At 34.8% G+C, this 18,950-nt stretch overlaps 1 protein-coding gene across 3 annotated transcripts in view; it reads left to right on the top strand.

The window, feature by feature from the left end:
• The window catches only part of USP53 (ubiquitin specific peptidase 53), a 68,484-nt gene that overhangs the window by 6,000 nt on the left and 43,534 nt on the right, over window positions 1–18,950 (top strand). For 2 of the 3 annotated variants that reach the window (XM_045083589.1, XM_045083590.1), the window contains exon 2: window positions 9,699–10,367. The exons of the other annotated variant lie outside the window; for it this stretch is intronic. In XM_045083589.1, coding sequence (XP_044939524.1) covers window positions 10,224–10,367 — 144 coding nt within the window. In that variant the 5' untranslated portion in view covers window positions 9,699–10,223. The remainder of the gene's footprint in view (window positions 1–9,698; window positions 10,368–18,950) is intronic. 3 annotated transcript variants of the gene reach the window in all.

Here is an 18,950-nt window from a genome sequence, read left to right on the forward strand (position 1 = left end):
TAATCCTATCTCCTTGACCTAGCGGCCAGATGGTGGGAAATTGTCCTGAACTCTGATGGCCTAGGTCATCTTAGTTAGGAATACTCATTTGTTCATTAAAGTTTCACTTTATTTCCTGAGCTTCCTTCAGTTAGTATTTAATGAGTACTTACCATGTATTGGGTGCTGATTTATATGCGTGGGATTCACTTTATATTCTAAGATGATTGGGAGGAGAAACAATAATAATCCTAATACGTCAGTTATAACAGCATATAAGATGGTGGTGAATGCCAAGGAGAAAAGAAAAGATAAAGCATGGTAAGCGGGATTTGGAGTATGGAGTGGAGGTTATGATGGGTTGCAATTTTAAGTCCGTAAAGGCCTCATTTAGAAGGTGATTTTAGAAGAAGTCAATCATGAAGGGAGCCAGGGAGAAGCCATGTGTGCATCAAGAGGAAGTGTATTGCAGGCAGAAGAATAGCCAGAGTAAGGGCTTTAAAGCAGGTGTATATTCATGGTATATTCAGAAATAAGAAGGAGGCTGAAACAGCGGCAATAGAGAAAGTGAAGGGAAAGTAGTTAGAGATGAAGGTGAGGGGATGGGCAGGTGTAACATAGTAAGAAATTTGTATTTGGTCTCTGGCTCCATTTCCTGACATACAGCTCCTAAAACCCTTGGAGCATCTCTGGAAGTGATTTTTTCTGTTTCTTTTTCTTTCTCTTTCTTTTTTTTTTTTTCTTTTCTTTCTTTCTTTCTTTCTTTCTTTCTTTTTTTTTTGCATGCTAATGAGATGACTGCTGGTTGGGGGCTCCTGGATAGCCTTAGGTTGGGGACTGGTTGCCAGGGGAACCAACTCTGTGATTGGAAGAATTGAACTCTCAGTTTGTGCACCTTCCTCTACCTCCAGGGAGGGGAGTGTGGTGGAGGTTGAGCTAATCACTAATGGCTAATGATTTAATCAGTTGTGCCTACCGTAATGAAGGCTCCATGAAAAGTCCTAACTGGGGGCACCTGGGTGGCTTAGTCAGTTAAGCGTCTGCCTTCTGCCCAAGTCATGATCCCAGGGTCCTGGGATTAAGCGCTGCATCTGACTGACTGCTCAGCAGGGAGCCAGCTTCTTCCTCTTCTCTCCCTGCCTGCAGCTCCCCCTACTTGTAGGAGCTCTCTCTCTCCCTCTCTGTCAAATAAATAAATATAATCTTAAAAAAAAATCTTAACTGAAGGGGTTTGAAGAGCTTTTGGATTAGTGAACATGAGGAGATGCTGAGAGGGTGGTGTCGGGAGAGGGCATGGACACTCCATGCCCCTTCCCACGTACTTTGCCTACACATCTCTTCCATCTGGCTGTTTCTGCCAGTCTACTCAGTAACCTGAGTTCTGCGAGCTGTACTAGGAAATTGATCCGTCATCCTTGAAAAAGATTGTGGAGATCCCCCAAATTATAGGCGATTGACCAGAAGTATGAGTGACAACTTGGGACACGTGATCAGTGTCTGAAGTGGGAGGGATGGCCTTGTGGGACTGAGCCCATGACTTGGGATCTGACACTAACTTCAGGTAGATAGTGTCAAAACTGAGTTAAATTGTAGGGTACCCTGTTGGCGTCCACTGAGAATTGAAGAATGGCTTGTGGAAAATCACATCTGGTCTCAAGCGCTGTGAGAGTATAGAAGAAAATGGTTTTTACTTTAGCAGATAGTGCAGGGCCTCACAGGCTATTATAAAGACATTTTGGGGTTTACTCTGAATGTAATAAAGACCCATTGAAAGGTTATAAGAAGAGGGGTGACATTGTGATTTTATTTTAGAAGGATCTTTTTGTCTGTTCTTGAGGATAGATTTTGAAAGGTAGGGGCAGAAGCTAGGAGACAATTAGGAGGCTATTCTAGCAATCCAGGCACGTTTTGAAGATGGGTAATACAAGAATAGAAGTGGAGGTGGTGAGAATTGGTCACATTCTAACAGATATGTGAGAAAGAAGAGTTAAAGATCATTCCAAGTATTTGTTCTGAGCCACTGGAAAGATGATGTTACCATCAACGGAGATGGGGAAGGAAGGTATAGATAAAACAGGAGTTCACTTTTGGGTTTTGTCAAGGCAAAGAAATGTTATGTTATGCCTGCTTAGGTATAATTCTTTTCTGGAGATGGTATCCTAAAGCAGATTGCTATAATCCATTGTCTTTACTGATCATAGTCTATATTCTGGATACACATGAATGAACTTATGTCTTTCTCTAGTTAGCTACCAGTGGGAACTAGTGAGTAGGTAAAAGCCATAAGAAATAAACATAGTTCTTTTCTGGGCAAAAAGAAATAGAGCAAAAAAGTGCAGAACATTGAAAATTATTTAAAATTTGCTGTTTTTATTGGTAGAGGTATATTGTTTTCTTAATACTTTAATCTCATTTTCTTTGTTTTATAAATTTTCTAGTACACTCTTCTCTAGTACTTCCATTTGTAGAGTAACAGTGGTTTTGTATGTCGAAGGACACTTATTCTTCAATTATATCTTCTTTAATCTTTTAACTTATAATAGTGAACATACTTCTGTAATGAATTAGATTTTTAATGGTGTCAACTTTGCTGTGCACCTTTACCTTCTTATCTAGAAACCTTAAATACTTTTACTAGTTAGATGAACTGTTGTAGTATGTCTGTAAAAAGTCTTCAGTGTTTCCTTGAGCTGCTATATTTCTTATTAGTGAAAAGATGTTAAAATGAAATTTTACTTTACAGTGTGGTGGCTCAGCCGGAGTATATTTCCATAGCTTTATTGGCAGCAGTTCTATACTTCTGTAGCATTATGGATATTTCTAATTTTCTTGATCTAATACTTCTGTGTTGTTTTAAAAGTCTATATAATATTCTGTTTTATAACCAAAACAAACCCCAATAAATATAAAAGAACAAAGGAGTCTCATAGCTTTATCAGCTATTATATTAGTTTTCTGGGGCTGCTATAATGAAGTACAACCAACTGGATGGCATAAAACAATAGAAATTTAGAAGTCCAAAATTAAGGTTTGGCAGAGTTGGTTTATTTTAGGGACTCTGAGCAGAAGCCTTCCTTCCTTTCCCCTTTCTTGATGGCTGTCAATTCTTGGTGTTCCCTGACTTGTAGCTATATCACTCCAATCCTTAGTAGTATTCTCTGTGTCATTAAATAGTATTCTGTGTGTGTGTGTGTCTGTCTCTTCTTCTAATGATAACTGCTAGTCTTACTGGATTAGGGCCCACCCTAATGACTTCATCTTAACCTAATTACATGTGCCCTATTTCCAAATGTTCACAGGCACTGGAGGTTAGGATTTTAATATACCATTTGGTGGACATAATTCAACTTGTTTTATAAGCTTAATGTTCACTTTTAAATTGAAGAAAAGGGAACACTTCCAAACTTATTTTATGAGGCTATTTTTACTCTGATACCAGTGATAAATAAGGAGACTCTAAGAAAAGAATATACAGGCCAATATCCCTGATGAATATAGATGGAAGAATTCTCAAAAAAATATTAGCAAACCAAATTCAGTAGCCTTTTGAAAGGATCGTAATGCCATGATCATGGGGGATTTATCCCTGGCATGCAAGGATGGTTCAACATTTGCAAATCAATATATATCATTTCCACATTAAGAGAAGGAAAGATTAGATGCAGAAGAAGCATTTAACAAAATTCGACATAAAAATTCTTTCAATATAAAAATTCTCAGAGAAGTGGTATAGAGGGAATGTGTCTCAATATAATAAAAGCCATATATGACAAGCCCACAGCTAACATCATTCTCAACTATGAATGTCAAAAGCTTTTCCTCTAGGATCAGAAATAGAATGGGTACCCATTCTCACCACACCTGTGAAAGTCCTAGACAGTGCAAATAGTCAAGAAAAATAAATGGCTGGGGCACCTGGGTGGCTCAGTGGGTTAAGCCCCTGCCTTCGTCTCAGGTCATGGTCCCAGGGTCCTGGGATTGAGCCCTGCATTGGGCTCTCTGCTCAGCAGGGAGCCTGCTTCTCCCTCTCTGCCTGCCTCTATGCCCACTCGTGATCTCTCTGTCAAATAAATAAATCTTTATAAAAAAATGGTATCCAAATAGGAAAGGAAGAAGTAAAACTATTGCTATTTGCAGATGACATTATATTATATGTGAAAAACCTAAAGACTCCACCAACACCTGTTAGAACTAATAACTCGAATTCAATAAAATTGCAGGATACAAAATCAACATACAGAGATCACTTGCATTTTTTATACAGTCAATTTTATCTGACCCTAAAATTGCTACCTCAAATTTCTTTTGGCTTATACTTTTCTGGTATATCATTTTAATTTTATAGTTTTGTGTATATGCACATATATAACTTATATAATGTATAAATGTAACTAAATATAATATGTAAATTTAACTAATATACATAATATAGTTTTTTTAGTACAGTTTTTTTTTCATTTTAATTTTCAAGCTTGATTGTCCATCCCCATTTTAACAAGATATATATACGCTCCTTTTTTTTTTTTTTAAGATTTTTTTTTATTTATTTATTTGACAGACAGATGTTCATTGAAAGCATATAGATTTTTTCACATATATTATTTTACCGAATTAGGATTATATTACATTTCTGCATTTTGCCTTTGTCACTCAAAAATACCCTGTTATATAATTATGTCCCTACTTATGGACATTCATTTTGTTTCTTTCCTTATTTTTGTACCTACCAACTATATCTAAGTAAAGTAGTACTTTTGGGGGGGTGGCATAGATTCTCAGTATTGGGGTTTTTAGATTGAATTGTGTTTTTAATTTTAACAGTTGTTGCTAGGTTGATATAATATTCCTACAAGTTTATTATAGTATAATTACATTTTTTATTAGTCAACAATAAAAGAAAGTACCTCTTTCCATTTATCTCCCCAATAGTGTTTAAGTTTTTGCCAGCTGATGGAAAGAAACAAATTACATCTTAATTACTCTCATGATACCTCTGTTGAGGTCTCCAAGATTCCTGACATTCCTAGGTTTGGTGATTTTGTAGAATTTTGAGCACTCAGCATATATTCATACTTATTGCTCTGCTTTATTAATTATAACAAAAGGAAATAAAGCAAAATCAGCAAATGGATAAGGATCATGGGATGAGTATGATAGAAATCAGGCAGTTTCTCATGATTTTCTTCCAGTGGAGTCACATGAAACACATGAATTCCTTCAGCAACAAATTGTGGTATCATATATAAAATGCAGTCTACCAGAAACCTGTTTAGAGATTCAGTCCGTAGAATTTTTTGTTGGAAAGGGGCTACATAGTTGTCCTCTATCTCAAATGTTATCAGCGCTCCAGACTTCCAGAAGGAAAGCAGGTATTCAGGATAAACCACATTGTCTGCACAGTTTCGGTGTAGTGACCAGCTCTCACTAGTTATTGTAGAGGGAATCCTCCCAGAAATTTAAATTCTAAAAGCCTAAAACCTTGCAAGCAGGCTTTCTAAGGATAGCAGTCTCTGGCCTGCTATGCGGTCCTTTCTTTTTCCTTGTTTCTTAAGTAGCTTTATTGTAATTTAATTCACATGTCATACAATTCACTCATTAAAAGAGCACAGTTCAGTGGTTTTTAGTATATTTACAGGAAGGTAAACCTATCATCACAATTTTAGAACATTTTCATCACCTTAGAAAGGATCCTCGTACCGTTTTGCTTTCACTCTTCCCTTATCTCTATAGACCCACTTCTCCAGTCTAAGCAACCACTTACTCCCAGCTGTCTATAGATTTCTCTGTTCTGGACACTTTGTATGAATGGAGTTGTAACATGTGGTCTTCCTGAATGACTTCTTTCACTTAGCAGAATGTTTTCAATGTTCATCCATATTGTAGCATGTAAAAGTACTTTTCTTTTTATGGCTGAATAATATTCCATTGTATGAGTATGTATACACACAAACTCACTCATACTGTATGTTGTTTATCCATTCATTAGTTGATGAACATTTGGGTTGTTTCCACCTTTCAGCTGTTAGAAACATTGCTGTGTTAGCTCTTTTCTCCATAATCTCCCAAGTACTTATTTAAAGAATAAATATAGAATCACATTTACATTCCTGGAATAAACCCTCCTTGATTATTATTCTTTTGAATAGTGTACATTATTCTTTTGACACATTGATAGATTATATCTGCTAGTGCTTTATTTACAAGTTTTGTATCCAAGTCACATTAGTCTGAGGTTTATCATGTTTTGAAATTAAGGCTATGTTTGCTTGATCAAATGATTTGAGATACTTTGTGTATTATTTTCCCTCTGGTCTGCAATAATATGTTAGAATTAACAGTTCTTTAACTTTTAGATAAAATTGAACTTTGAATCCATCTGATTCAGAAGGCTTTTTTTTTTTTTTTAAATATTTTATTTGTTTATTTGACAGAGAGCTAGAGAGAGAGTACAAGTAAGCAGAGCGGCAGGGAGAGGGGGAGAGAGAGAAGCAGGCCATCCGCTGAGCAGGGAGCCTGATGCGGGGCTCGATCCCAGGACCCTGGAATCATGACCTGAGCCGAAGGCAGCCGCTTAACCAACTGAGCCACCTGGGTGCCCCCAAAAGGCTTTTTCAATGGGAAAGCTTTTGTTTCCATATTATTCTAGATTTTGAAAATGTTTTCTACTTTTTCTTGGGTTAATTTTGTTAATTTGTATTTTGCTGGGAAATTACCTGTTCCTTTAGGTTTTAAAAGTTATTGCCCAAAGACTTAAGACATAAGTTGCTTATATATCTGTGGTCATTTCTCATTTATCAATCTCTTTAGTGTTAATATACCTCTTTTTCTTTCTTTCTTTAATCAGGCTTGTGAAGATTTTATGTTATATTCTTACAAAAGTTTTCTTTTGAATTTCTTTTTTCTTTCTGTTGTTTGCCTATAAATGGGCTTGAAACTCTTTTTTTCTCTCTCTTTTCAGTGTAAGTCTTCATAATTTTTATCCTATTTCCTTCCCCACATCATGTTTGGATTTTTTGAGTTACCTATTTTGTCTCTGAGTTTTTTGAACTTTAATTCTGGAAAAATCTTAGTCATTTCTAAAAGTATTTACTCAATTTACTTTATCCTCTTTCTGGGAATCCTTTTAGGTAGTATTGATTTCATCCCTGCCTTTTAGCTTTTTCAAAATGTTTATATTTTCCACTTCTTTATTCCTTTTTTAGTGCTTTGTAGGAAAATTTCCTGACCTGAACTTATTACTCAATATGGTTTTTGCTTCTATTAATTTTGCTAGTTAGCTCATTCTTTTATAAAATTTCATTTGTAAGTTTATTTTAAATTTGTGTTCCCTTTGGTCTGTTCACTCTGTTTTCTGTGTTATAGGATGTTCAGTTTGTTGCCTTTGTTTCACCTTGCTGGGCCTCCTAAGGTGTCTGGTCCTCTTTTTCTTCGAGTACCAAGTTACAAACTAATGATATTTACATGAGAAGTGTGAAAGCACTAGGCTGTCATTTGTGTCTTCAGATGATTTCTGAGGGTAAAGGTGGGATGTGAGTAGAGGGGCTTGATTTGGAGTGATGCAGCATGAGCGTTGATTCCCAAAAGAAATTTCTGTTTCTGTGCCTGGCGGCATGATCTTCCCCAGGTCCTGCTCTCCTTTGTTCTATTTCAGAAGTAGGGGTGAGGGCAGAACACACATGGGCCTAGCACATACTTGTTACCATTCCCAAATTGGTTATGATCTAGGGCTTTTCTGCTGTTATAATCTCTCTTACCCTCCAGGTGGCAGTAGGGTGGTAGCTGAACTTGACTGGTTGCATTGTGTGAGGTGGGAATTCTCTGCCAGTGAGGAACGGAAAAGGTCTTAACTAGAAAGATCTTTTCCAGTCTGTAACACTTGGCCCTCTCTATGTCTTAGCTACCGTTTCCCTCCCACGTTAGAAGCCAGTAACTTTTGGTGTTCTTAAGGTTTCTTTTGTGTAATCTCCAGACTTGGGCTGCAGGTAGGGAACCAGAAGTATATACTCATTTGATGTCTTGCACAAGAATGGAAGCCAGAGTATTTTTAAATTATCTGTTCTTGTCTTTGCCTTTCACTAAACTAAGCTCAGTAAAGGTAGAGATTGTTGCATATACCTTAGGACAGTTTATGGTACAAACTGGGTGCCTAGTAAATGATGAAAGAATATAATTTCAAAAGGATTCTTTCATCAAAAATACAAATTTGCTACCAATATAGAGGTCTCTTAATGTTGTAAAATTATGCATTTATTAACAGCTTAACTTGTATGAAAGGTTTGGGAATCATTCAGATCACTTTAGAGAAAGTTGCAGCCCATAGAGTTAAAATAAAAAGAAAACAACTCACATAGTATAGTGTTTTAGATTTCCTGAAACATTTAACCTATGTTAATCAGGGCTGTTACTGTTGTCCCCATTTTATAGATGAAGAAGCCAGGGAGGACAAGGATTTATCTAAGACTAAATAGCTAATAAATGATGAGCTAATATATGGGACTGGAAACAAGTCCTGACTTTAATTCTTTAGATAAGATGCTTTATTCCTTAGTGCTTTCCTGTTTTAGTGGGTATTTGACCAGTGGTATTGTTCCGATCTGTGCCATTCTGTCTTATCTTTTTGTGCTGTGAAAATGGAGCTCATGACTTTAAAATAGAGTTTAAAGCTGAAGTCCTTAACAGAGGTTTTTCAGTACCCCCACATGATCTGTTTCCCATCCCTCCTTTTCAGCTTCTCCCTTTGTTTATGTTCCTCATGCCACACTGGGCTGCTTACTGTTTTTCCAACGTGCCAAGCATTCTGTTCACTCTGCTAGAAACACCTTCTCCCAGGTGACATCTTCACCTCCTTCAAATATTTGTGCAAAGTTAACCTGTTCAATTAGATTTCTCATGACTATCCTATTTAAAAGTGCAGTCTCTCTACTATTATATACATTTCCCATCCTCTTTCCTTGCATTGTTTTCCTGTTAGCACTCAACACATAACTCTTCCAGTACAAGTTATGATTTGTTATTTATTGTATTAGTGTTTGCCTTTCCTCATTATTAGGTTAGTCCAGTGCCTGGCACAGTACCTGGCTCAGTAAACGTTTGTTCGGTAAATGGACATAAGAAGGAAATTTAATTGGTTATATAAGATCTTGTTAGTAATACTTGTTTTTAATGAAGTTTAAAGACCTTTTACTCAGGATCATGCATTCATGCATTCATGAATAGCATAGAAATTGCTTCACTAAGTTTACTAAGATTTGTTTATCAATTTAAGGTTTCTTCTGAGTTTTATTGTATACCAATTTATGTAAAATCTACAGAATTTCTTAGAAAAATAATATGATTCTGTGTAAGACAGGTAACAACATAGAGTGTCTGTGTATTTGTTTTAATAAACAAAGCAATTCAGTGTTGACAACAAAGTTAGTATTTTTGAAAATACCAGCTGAGATCCAATTTAATTACAGTTTCCTTTAGAATATTTTCCTTATGTAACCAGTGACCATTGAAATCTTCAAGTATGTAGTGATAGATGTCACACTGATACTTTAAAAAATTGTTAATGAAGAATAATTTTTCTTTTTTATATTTTAGAATATTATTAATTATAATCCTTTTATGATTATATATTCAGTATTTGTGTTCAAATAGTAAAACAGGAATTTTCTTGTTTAGCCATTCTTGATTAGCTTTTGCTTTTATTTAAACATTTATTTTCTTTCTTGTAGATTTGCTTTGAGGTCACATTGATAAGAAATATGGAGCCACCTTTGATAACTTCACTTGTGAAAGAGAGAGTCTTCTTTTTTACTAAAAAAACATAAGGAAAACAAATGACCAAAGGAATCATGCCAGATGGGAACTCAACATCTTTTTCTATCATCTGTTTTTTAAACCATGAAGATAAATGGCTTGTGCTTTAAAGAATATTGTTTGTTCATCAACATTGTTTTTAGCAGTTTAAAAAAAATCTCTTTCTACCTTAACTACACAACTCTTTTATAAAATTTAATGCATATAAAAATCTTTTAAGATTTCTTTTTTAGAACTTCAGTGTTTATATACCCTATTTTTGCTTGACAAAGTCATCAGAAATATACAGCATCAGGAAAGATACGGTATTTGGAAACTTATGTTGCTGTAATTTACTACAGTGAATTTAAGTGGACAATTCAAGACATCATCACATTTATCATCAGAAATATCACATAAACATATAATTCTTGGCTTTAATGTAAAAAATTTTCTTGAAAATGGCATGGGTAAAATTCTTACGGAAACCTGGTGGCAATCTTGGAAAAGTTTATCAACCTGGAAGTATGCTCTCCCTTGCCCCTACCAAAGGCTTGTTAAATGAACCAGGACAAAACAGCTGCTTTCTTAATAGTGCTGTACAGGTGAGACCATAATTTCTTGTTAAATTTACAAAAGTGCTTCTCAGGAGATCCTTTGTTTAATGTTTCTTAAAGTGTAAGATTAAAGTTTTTGTTGCCTGAAATGACTTTTTAATATTACTTTTAATGGTATCAAAGATATTTTGACTTAGAATTTTGTTTTTTTATTAAAAATAGAAATCAATATTATTTATTTAATATAAGTGGGAATGGTTTTGCAACAGAATAATGTATTACTGTGATATAAAATATTTTGATTTAAAATGTTTACTTAGTAAATTAAAATTATGTATCTAAAATATATAAAATAATTTCTTTAGAGTCTGCTAATCTACCCCCTCACTACTCCCTCCCCACACACACTTTTTTTTAAAAAAAGGAATCCAGTAGAATCCCTGTAGATAGCTTGGGTTGAAATGAGAATGCAGTTTTAATTCTCAGGACTCAAACTTCCTTCAGCCTCCACTCTGACCTTAAATCGTTTCTCTGGAATCATATTTGGACACCATTGTTAGTGGAATTGAAGATTGATCCATTTTGCTCCAGTCCTTGTTGAAATTCTTTTAATTAACAAGTATATGCTAACCTGCTTTTCTTCTTTAGATAAATATCCTTTCTTATGTAAGATGTAGTTTTTATTCAGTAGTTCCAGATTTTGTAGGGTCTTGTGTTTTTCTAACCATTGACTCTATAATACTAAAGATGAGGAAGATTTAGAATATTGGAATGTTATTCTATTGACTGTAAAATATACCTTAGAAGAATTTATTTAAAATAAATCACTTCTCACATATTTTTCCATTGTTTTTTTTTTTCTCCTGAAAACAATAGAAAGAGAAATATTGGTTAATTAATTCATGATAAATGAACATATCTAGAATGTGTCACATGCTTAGACATCTGACTCAGACTTGTTTTCTCAATTGTTCTCTGTCTGAGACAGATGTTAAACTTGAAAGTTCTGTAATTCGCTCAGGCAAAGAGATCTAATTGGCATTCTAAAATGCACTGGGACCCTTAAATGGGAGACACTCTTCTGCCTTGGCCAAAAGATCTTACTGGCATTAAGTGCTATGAAAGTTGCAGGAAAATATTTGTTGAACATCACTGCATGTAGGGAAATAGTTTATACCGAAAGACTTAGAAATAAATGCTTTTGTTTAAATCAGGCTGTGAGAAAGGGTTTCTATTACTTTAAATCTTTATCTGTTAACCCTTTTCCAGTTCTTTTTTTATGTTTATGTATTTCCCTCTATTTCTGTAGTTCCCAAATGCTGTGTGTAGTTAGTGAGATGAAAAGCATGTTATAACAAAATTCTGAGTAAGGACACTTATGGTAAAGAAAATGGAGAAGTATTCCAATGATTATATATATATAATATTATATAATATATATATAATATAATAATGTATATAGTAATATAATCATTCCAATGATTATATATATAATACATTTTTTTTTAATGAACAGTCCAGTAATCTTTACTATGAAGGTTATTAAATTTCTGCTGCTCTTCACTCCTTTATATAGATTCAGCATTTCATCTGATATCATGTATTCTCCTTCAAGGACCTCTTAACATTTCTTGTAGGTCAGATCTGTCATTGGTGAGTTCTTTCAGCTTTAGTATTTCTAGAAAAAAATCTGTTTCACTTTTGTTTTTGAAAGATATTTTTCCTAATTAAAGAAGTCTAAGTTGGCAGTTTTTTCCTTTCTGTACTTTAGAGATTTTGGTCCCTTGACTTCTACCTTACATTATTTCTAGTGAAAAACTATTGTCATTCTTTGTCTTCTGTATGTAATGTGTCCTTTTTTTCTGGCTCCTTTTAAGATTTCTCTTTTTCACAACTTTAAGGCAATTTGATACTAATGTGCCTTGACATAGTTTTCTTCATGTTCCTGTGTTTGGGTTTATTGAGCATCTTAGATCTGTGGATTTATAATTTTAATCAAATTTGGAAAGTCTTTGATCATTATTTCTTTAAATTTTTCTGTCTCTTCCTTTGAGGGACTGCAATTACATATAGTTTATCTTAGGTTGTCCCACAGTTCACTGATACTCCCTTAATTTTCATTCTCAGTCTTTTTTTCTTTCTCTCTGTTTCATTTTTTTATGGTTTCTGTTACAATGTTTTCAACTTCATTAATCTTTTCCTTTGCAACGTCTAATCTGCTGTTAATCCCATCCAGTATATTTTAAATTCAGACATTGTATTTTTAACCTCTTTTTAACTTCTTAAACATCTTTCAGCTCTTAACATGTTCATTCTCTTCTATAGCATCTTGAACATATGAAATACAGTTATAATAATCTTTTTAATGTACCCATCTACTAATTCTGTCATTCTGCACACTCTGGGTTTTGACTGATTTTTTTTTTTTTTTTCTCCTCATTTGGGAATGTATTTCCTTGTTTATTTTAATGCCTGGTAATTTTTGATTGGGTGTCAGATATTTTGAGTCTTATTTTATTGGGTGATAGATATTTTTTATTCCTAGGAATGTTCTTGAACTTTGTTCTGGGATAGAGTTGCTTTATTTAGAAGCTGTTTGATCATTTTACTTTTAAGCTTTGTTAGGCAGTCCCAGAGTTGTGTTTATTCCAGGATTAATCAGAGTAGATTAATCTGGATAAGACCCTTCCTTCTTTAGCTAATGCTCTGTGGATTATGAAGCATTCTACATTGACTATTAGCAACACTATCCTAGGCAGGTAAGAGCTCTGGGCACTATTCCCTCTAATTTTGGGGAGGTATTTCTTTTCTCAGCCTCGGGTAGTTTCCTCACAGTATTTGCCTGAATACTCAAGGGGGAGCCTCTGTAGAGCTGTGGTGTTTACTCTGTGTGCAGCTCTCTTCTCTGCTGTACTCTGCCCTGCCAACTCTAGCTGCTTTAGCATCTCTGAACTTCCACCTCTATCTCTTCAGCTCAGGAGATCTGTTGGCCCAAATATTAAAATGCCTGCCATAAACTAATTTGCAAAGCCAGTCTTCACTAACAAGACAGGTACTCAAATATAGATTTTATGATAGAAAAAGCCTGACTTCATTTTTTAAAAGGCAGTCTGTAAATGTTATTATATATTTTGATGAATAGTTTTAAAAATTGCTGAGAAATAAATTGTGGAATATGTCTTATAAGAAATTATGAAAAGTGGACATTATTAAAATGTACTATTTTCAGTAGTTGCTGCACTGATTTACATTCCTACCAACAGTGCCTGAGGTTTCTCCTTTCTCCACATCCTCACCAATACTTATTATTTCTTTTCTTTTTTGACAGTAGCTAATCTGATAGGTGTGAAATCGTATCTTACTGTGGTTTTGATTTGCATTTCCCTGTTGAACATATTTTCAGATCTCTGTTGGCTACCTGTATGTTTTCTTTGGAAAAATGTCCCCTGCCCATTTTTTAATCAGGTTGTTGATGATGTTGTTGAAATTAAGTCCGATAAGTTCTTTATATATTATGGATAGCAGCCCCTTACTGTATGTATGAGTTGCAAATATCTTCTCCCAATAAGCAGGTTGCCTTTTTGTTTTGTTGATGGTTTCCTTGGTGTGCAAAAGCTTTTAGTGTAATATAATCCCATTTTTTTATATTTACTCTTTTGCCCTTAGCAGAAGAGACTGGTCAAAACAAACTATATATATATATCTAAGACTGATGTCAGAGAGCTCACTGCATTTCTTTTCTTCTAGAAATTTTATGGTTTCAGGTTTTACATTCAAGTTTCTAATCCATTTTGAAGTTTTTTTGTATGTCATGTAAATGTGGTTCAGTTTCATTCTTTCCCATGTAGCAGTCCAGTTTTCCTAACACCATTTATTGAAGAGACTCCGATATTTTCTTCATTGTATAGTCTTGGCTTCCTTTGTCACACGTTAATTGACCATATATGCATGTGTTTATTTTTGGGCTCTCTGTACTGTTCCATTGACTTAAATGCGTCTGTATTCCTGCCAGTACCATACCATTTTGATTACTATAGCTTTGTAGTGTAGTTTGAAATCAGGAGGCATGATGCCTCTAGCTGTGTTCTTCCTTCTCAAGATTACTTTGGCTATTTGGGTACTTTTGTGGTTCTGTACAAATTTTAGGTTTATTTTTACTTCTGTGAAAAATGTCATTGCTATTTTGATGAGCATTGCATTGAATCTATAGATTGCTTTGGGTAGTATGGATATTTTAACAGTATTAATTCTTCCAGTCCATGAACATGGACTATCTTTCCATTTGTATCTTTTTTTATTTCTTTCAACAATGTCTTACAGTTTTCAGAGTATAGTCAGAGCTTATTTTATTGTGCTTTACCTTATTACACTTTGCAGATACTGCATTTTTTACCAATTAAAGGTTTTTTACAACCCTACATCAAACATGTCAGTGGACACCATTTTTCCAATAGCATTTGCTCATGTGGGGGCTTTGTCATATTTTTATAATTCTTGCAGTATTTCAAAGTCTTTCATTATTACTGTATTTGTTATGGTGATCTGTGGTCACTGATCTTGATATTACTATTGTAATTGTTTTGGAGCACCACAAACTACTCTGATATAAGATGGCAAACTTAATTGATAAATGATATATGTGTTCTAAGTGCTCCATTGACCAGCTGTTCCCTCATCTCTCTTCATCTCCTTGGGCCTCCCTATTCCCTGAGACACAACAGTATTGAAATTAGGCCAATTAATAACCCAATGCCCTATGAGTGTTCAAATGAAAGGAGTTCATGTCTTCTTTATTTATATTTTTTAAAATGTATGTATATATGTATTTATTATTTGAGAGAGCGAGCACACACCCATGAGCACAAGTGGGAGAAGGGCAGGGGGAGAGGAAGACGGTGAGAATCTCAAACAGACTCTAGACTGAGCATGGAGCCTAATGTGGGGTTTCATCTCACACAACCCTGAGACCATGAACTGAGCCAAAGTTGAGTTGGATGTCCAACCAACTCAGCCACCCAGGTGCCCCTGTCCTCTCACTTTAAAGCAAAAGGCTAGAAATGATTAAACTAAGTGAAGAAGACGTATCAAAAATTGAGATAGGCTGAAAGTGAGGCTTCTTGTACCAAACAGTTAGCCAAGTTGTGAATACAAAGAAAAAGTTCTTAAAGGAAATGAAAAGTTCTACTCCAGGGAAAACACAAATGATAAGAAAGTGAAACAGCCTTCTTCCTGTTATGGAAGAAGTTTTAGTGGTCTGGATAGAAGATCAGACCAGCCATGACATTCCCTTAAGTCAGAGCCTAATCCAGAGCAAGCCCCTCACTCTTTTCAATTCTGTGAGGGCTGAGAGAGGCAAGGAAGCTGCAGAAGAGAGGTTCGAAGCTAGCAGAGGCTAGTTCATGAGATTTAAGGAAAGTGCTGATATAGAAGCTGCAAAAAGCCATCCAGAAGATCTAGCTAAGATAATTCATGAAGCTAGGTACACTGAACAACAGATTTTTCAATGTAGACAAAACAGCCTTCTACTGAAAGACGATACCATTTAGGACTTTCATAGCTAGAGAGGAGAAGTCAATGCCTGACTTCAAAGATCCAAAGGACAGGCTGGCTCTCTTGTTAAGGTCTAATATAGGTGGTGACTTTAAATTGAAGCCAGTACTTATTTGCCATTTTGAAATTTCTAGGGCCTTTAAAAATTATGCTTAATCTACTCTGTCCATGCTCTATAAATGTAACAACAAAGCCTGGATGACAACACATTGTTTACAACATGGTTTACTGAATCATCCTGCTGATGAGATATACTGTTCAGAAAAAAGAATCCTCTCAGAATACTACTGCTCATTGACAATGTACCTGGTCGCCCAACAGCTGTGATGGAGATGGACAATGAAAGTGATGTTGTTTTTAATGCCTATTAACATTATACCCATTCTGCAGCTCATGGATCAAGGAGTAATTTTCACTTTGAAGTCTTGTTATTTAAGAAATTACATACAGCTGTAGTTTTCATAAGACTGTAGCTTCCATAAGTAGTGATATCTCTGATGGATCTGGACAGAGTAAATTGAAAACGTTCTTGAACACTGAATCTAGATGTTACTAGAAACACTCAATGACTCATGGGAAGAGGTCAAAATATCAACATTGATAGGAGTTTGGAATAAGTCAATTCCAAACTTCATGGATGACTTTGAGGGGTTTAAGACTTAAGTAGAGGAAGTAACTGCAGATATGGTAGAAAAAGTATGAAAACTGGAATTAGAAGTAGAGCCTGAAGATGTGACCGAATTGCTGCAATCTCATGATGAAACTTTAATGGGTAAGAACATCTTAATGGATGAGCCAAGAAAGTGGTTTCTTGAGATGTAATATACCCTTGTGAAGATGCTGTGTGCATTGTTGAAATGACAACAAAGCATTTAGAATATTACAAAAACTTAATTGATAATGCAGCTGCAGAGTTGAGAGGATTGAGTCCAATTTTGAAAGTTTTGTGGGTAAAATTCTATCAAACAGCATTGCATGCTATGTAAAAGTAGTTGGTGAAAGGAAGAATGAATTGCTATGGTAAACTTCATTATTGTCTTATTTCAAGAAATTATGATAGCCACTCCAGTTTTCCACAACCACCACCCTGATCAGTCAGCAAGCTAGCATATCAAGGCAGGACTTTCTGCCAACAGAATGATTACAACTCTCTGAAAGCTCAGGTGATGGTTAACATTTTTAGCAATAAAATATTTTTAAATTAAGGTATGTACATTGTTTTCTAGACACAATGCTATTGCACGGTTAATAGACAACAGTATAGTGTAAACATAACTTTTTATGCACTGGGAAACTAAAAAGTTTATGTGACTGACTTATTGCAATATTAGCTTTATTAGAATGGCCTGGAGTTAAACATGTAATATCTCAGAGGTATGCCTGTACAGGTCTTTCACCTCCTTTGTTGAGTTTATTCCTAGATATTTTATTCTTTTTGATCTAATTGTAAATGGGATTATTTTCTTAATTTCTCTTTCTGATACCTCATTATTAGTATAAAACACAACTGATTTCTGTGTGTTAATTTTGTATTCTGCAACTACAGAATTATCCTGATAAGCTTTTTGGTGGAGTCTTTAGGGTTTTCTATATACAGTTATCATGTTATCTGCAAATAGTGATAGTTTTACTTTTTTCCACTTAGATACCTTTTATTTCTTTTTCTTGCCTAATTGCTGTGGCTAGCACTTCTTGAATAACAGGAGAGTGAATACTTTTGTTTCTGATTTTAGAGGAAAAGTTTTCAGCCTTTCACTGTTGAGTATAATATTAGCTGTGGGTTTATTGTGACCTTTATTATGTTGAGGATGTTTCTTTTATAATCACTGTATTGAGAGTTTTTCTCATAAATGATGTTGAATTTTTGTCAAATCCTGATTCTGTATAAAGATCACTATGTGATTTTTTTTCTTTGTTTTGTAATGTGGTGTAATATGGTAATTGATTTACAGATGTTGAGCTACCTTGCATCCCTGGAACAAATCTCACTTGATAATGGCATCTGATCCTCTTCATGTACTATTGAATTTCATTTGCTAATATTTTGTTGAGGATTTTTATATCTATGTTCATTGGGGATATTGGTCTGTTATATTTTCTCTTTCTTTCTCTCTCCCTCCCTCCTTCCTTCTCCCTCCTCTCTTCTCTCCTCTCTTCTGATCTCTTTTCCTTTCCTTTTTCCTTTTCTTTTCCCTTTCCTTTCCTGTTTTTGATATCAGGGTAATGTTGGCCCTGTAAAATGAGTTTGAAAGTGTTTCTTCCTCTTTAATTTTTTTGGAGTAATTTGAGAAGGATAATTACCAACTCTTTAAATGATTAGTAGAATTCATCTGTGAAACTGCCTGATCCTGGACTTTTGTTTGGGGGAAGTTTTTAAATTACTGATTCAATTTCATTACTTGTAATCATTCTGTTCAGATTTCCCATTTCTTTGTGATTTGGTCTTAGAAAGTTTTTTTCTAGGAATTTATCCATTTTTTTCTAGGTTTTTCAGTTTGTTGGCCTATCATTTATAGTAGTCTCTTAAGATTCTTAGTATTTATATGGTGTCAGTTGTAACATCTCCTGCATTTCTGGTTTTGTCTATTTGGACTCTCTTTTTTTCCTGATGAATCTGGTGAGATAGTTTATTGGTGAGAAGTTTATTGATTTTATCTTTTAGACGAACCAACTTTTAGTTTCACTATTATTTCTAATTTTCTTTTTTTTAAGTCTGTCATTTATTTTTACTCTGACCTTTATTATTTCCTTCCTTCTACTAACTTTGGGCTTTGTTCTTCTTTTCTAGAGTCTTTACATGTAAAGTTAGTTTGTTTATTTGGACTTTTTTTGTTTCTTGAGGTAGGCCTATATTGCCATGAACTTCCTTCTCAGAGTTGCTTTTGCTGCATCCTACAGATTTTGGAAAGTTGTATTTCCATTTTCATTTATCCCACCTACCTACCTACCTACCTTTCTTTCTTTCTTTCTTTCTTCTTCCTTCCTTCCTTCCTTCCTTCCTTCCTTTTTAAATTTATTTATTTAACAGACGGAGACCACAAGTAGGCAGAGAGGCAGATGGAGGAAGCAGGCTCCCCGCTG

Source organism: Mustela putorius, unplaced genomic scaffold (genome assembly GCF_011764305.1).
Source record: "Mustela putorius furo isolate JIRA1106 unplaced genomic scaffold, ASM1176430v1.1 tig00000721_pilon_pilon_pilon, whole genome shotgun sequence".
Classification (NCBI taxonomy): Eukaryota; Metazoa; Chordata; class Mammalia; order Carnivora; family Mustelidae; genus Mustela; species Mustela putorius.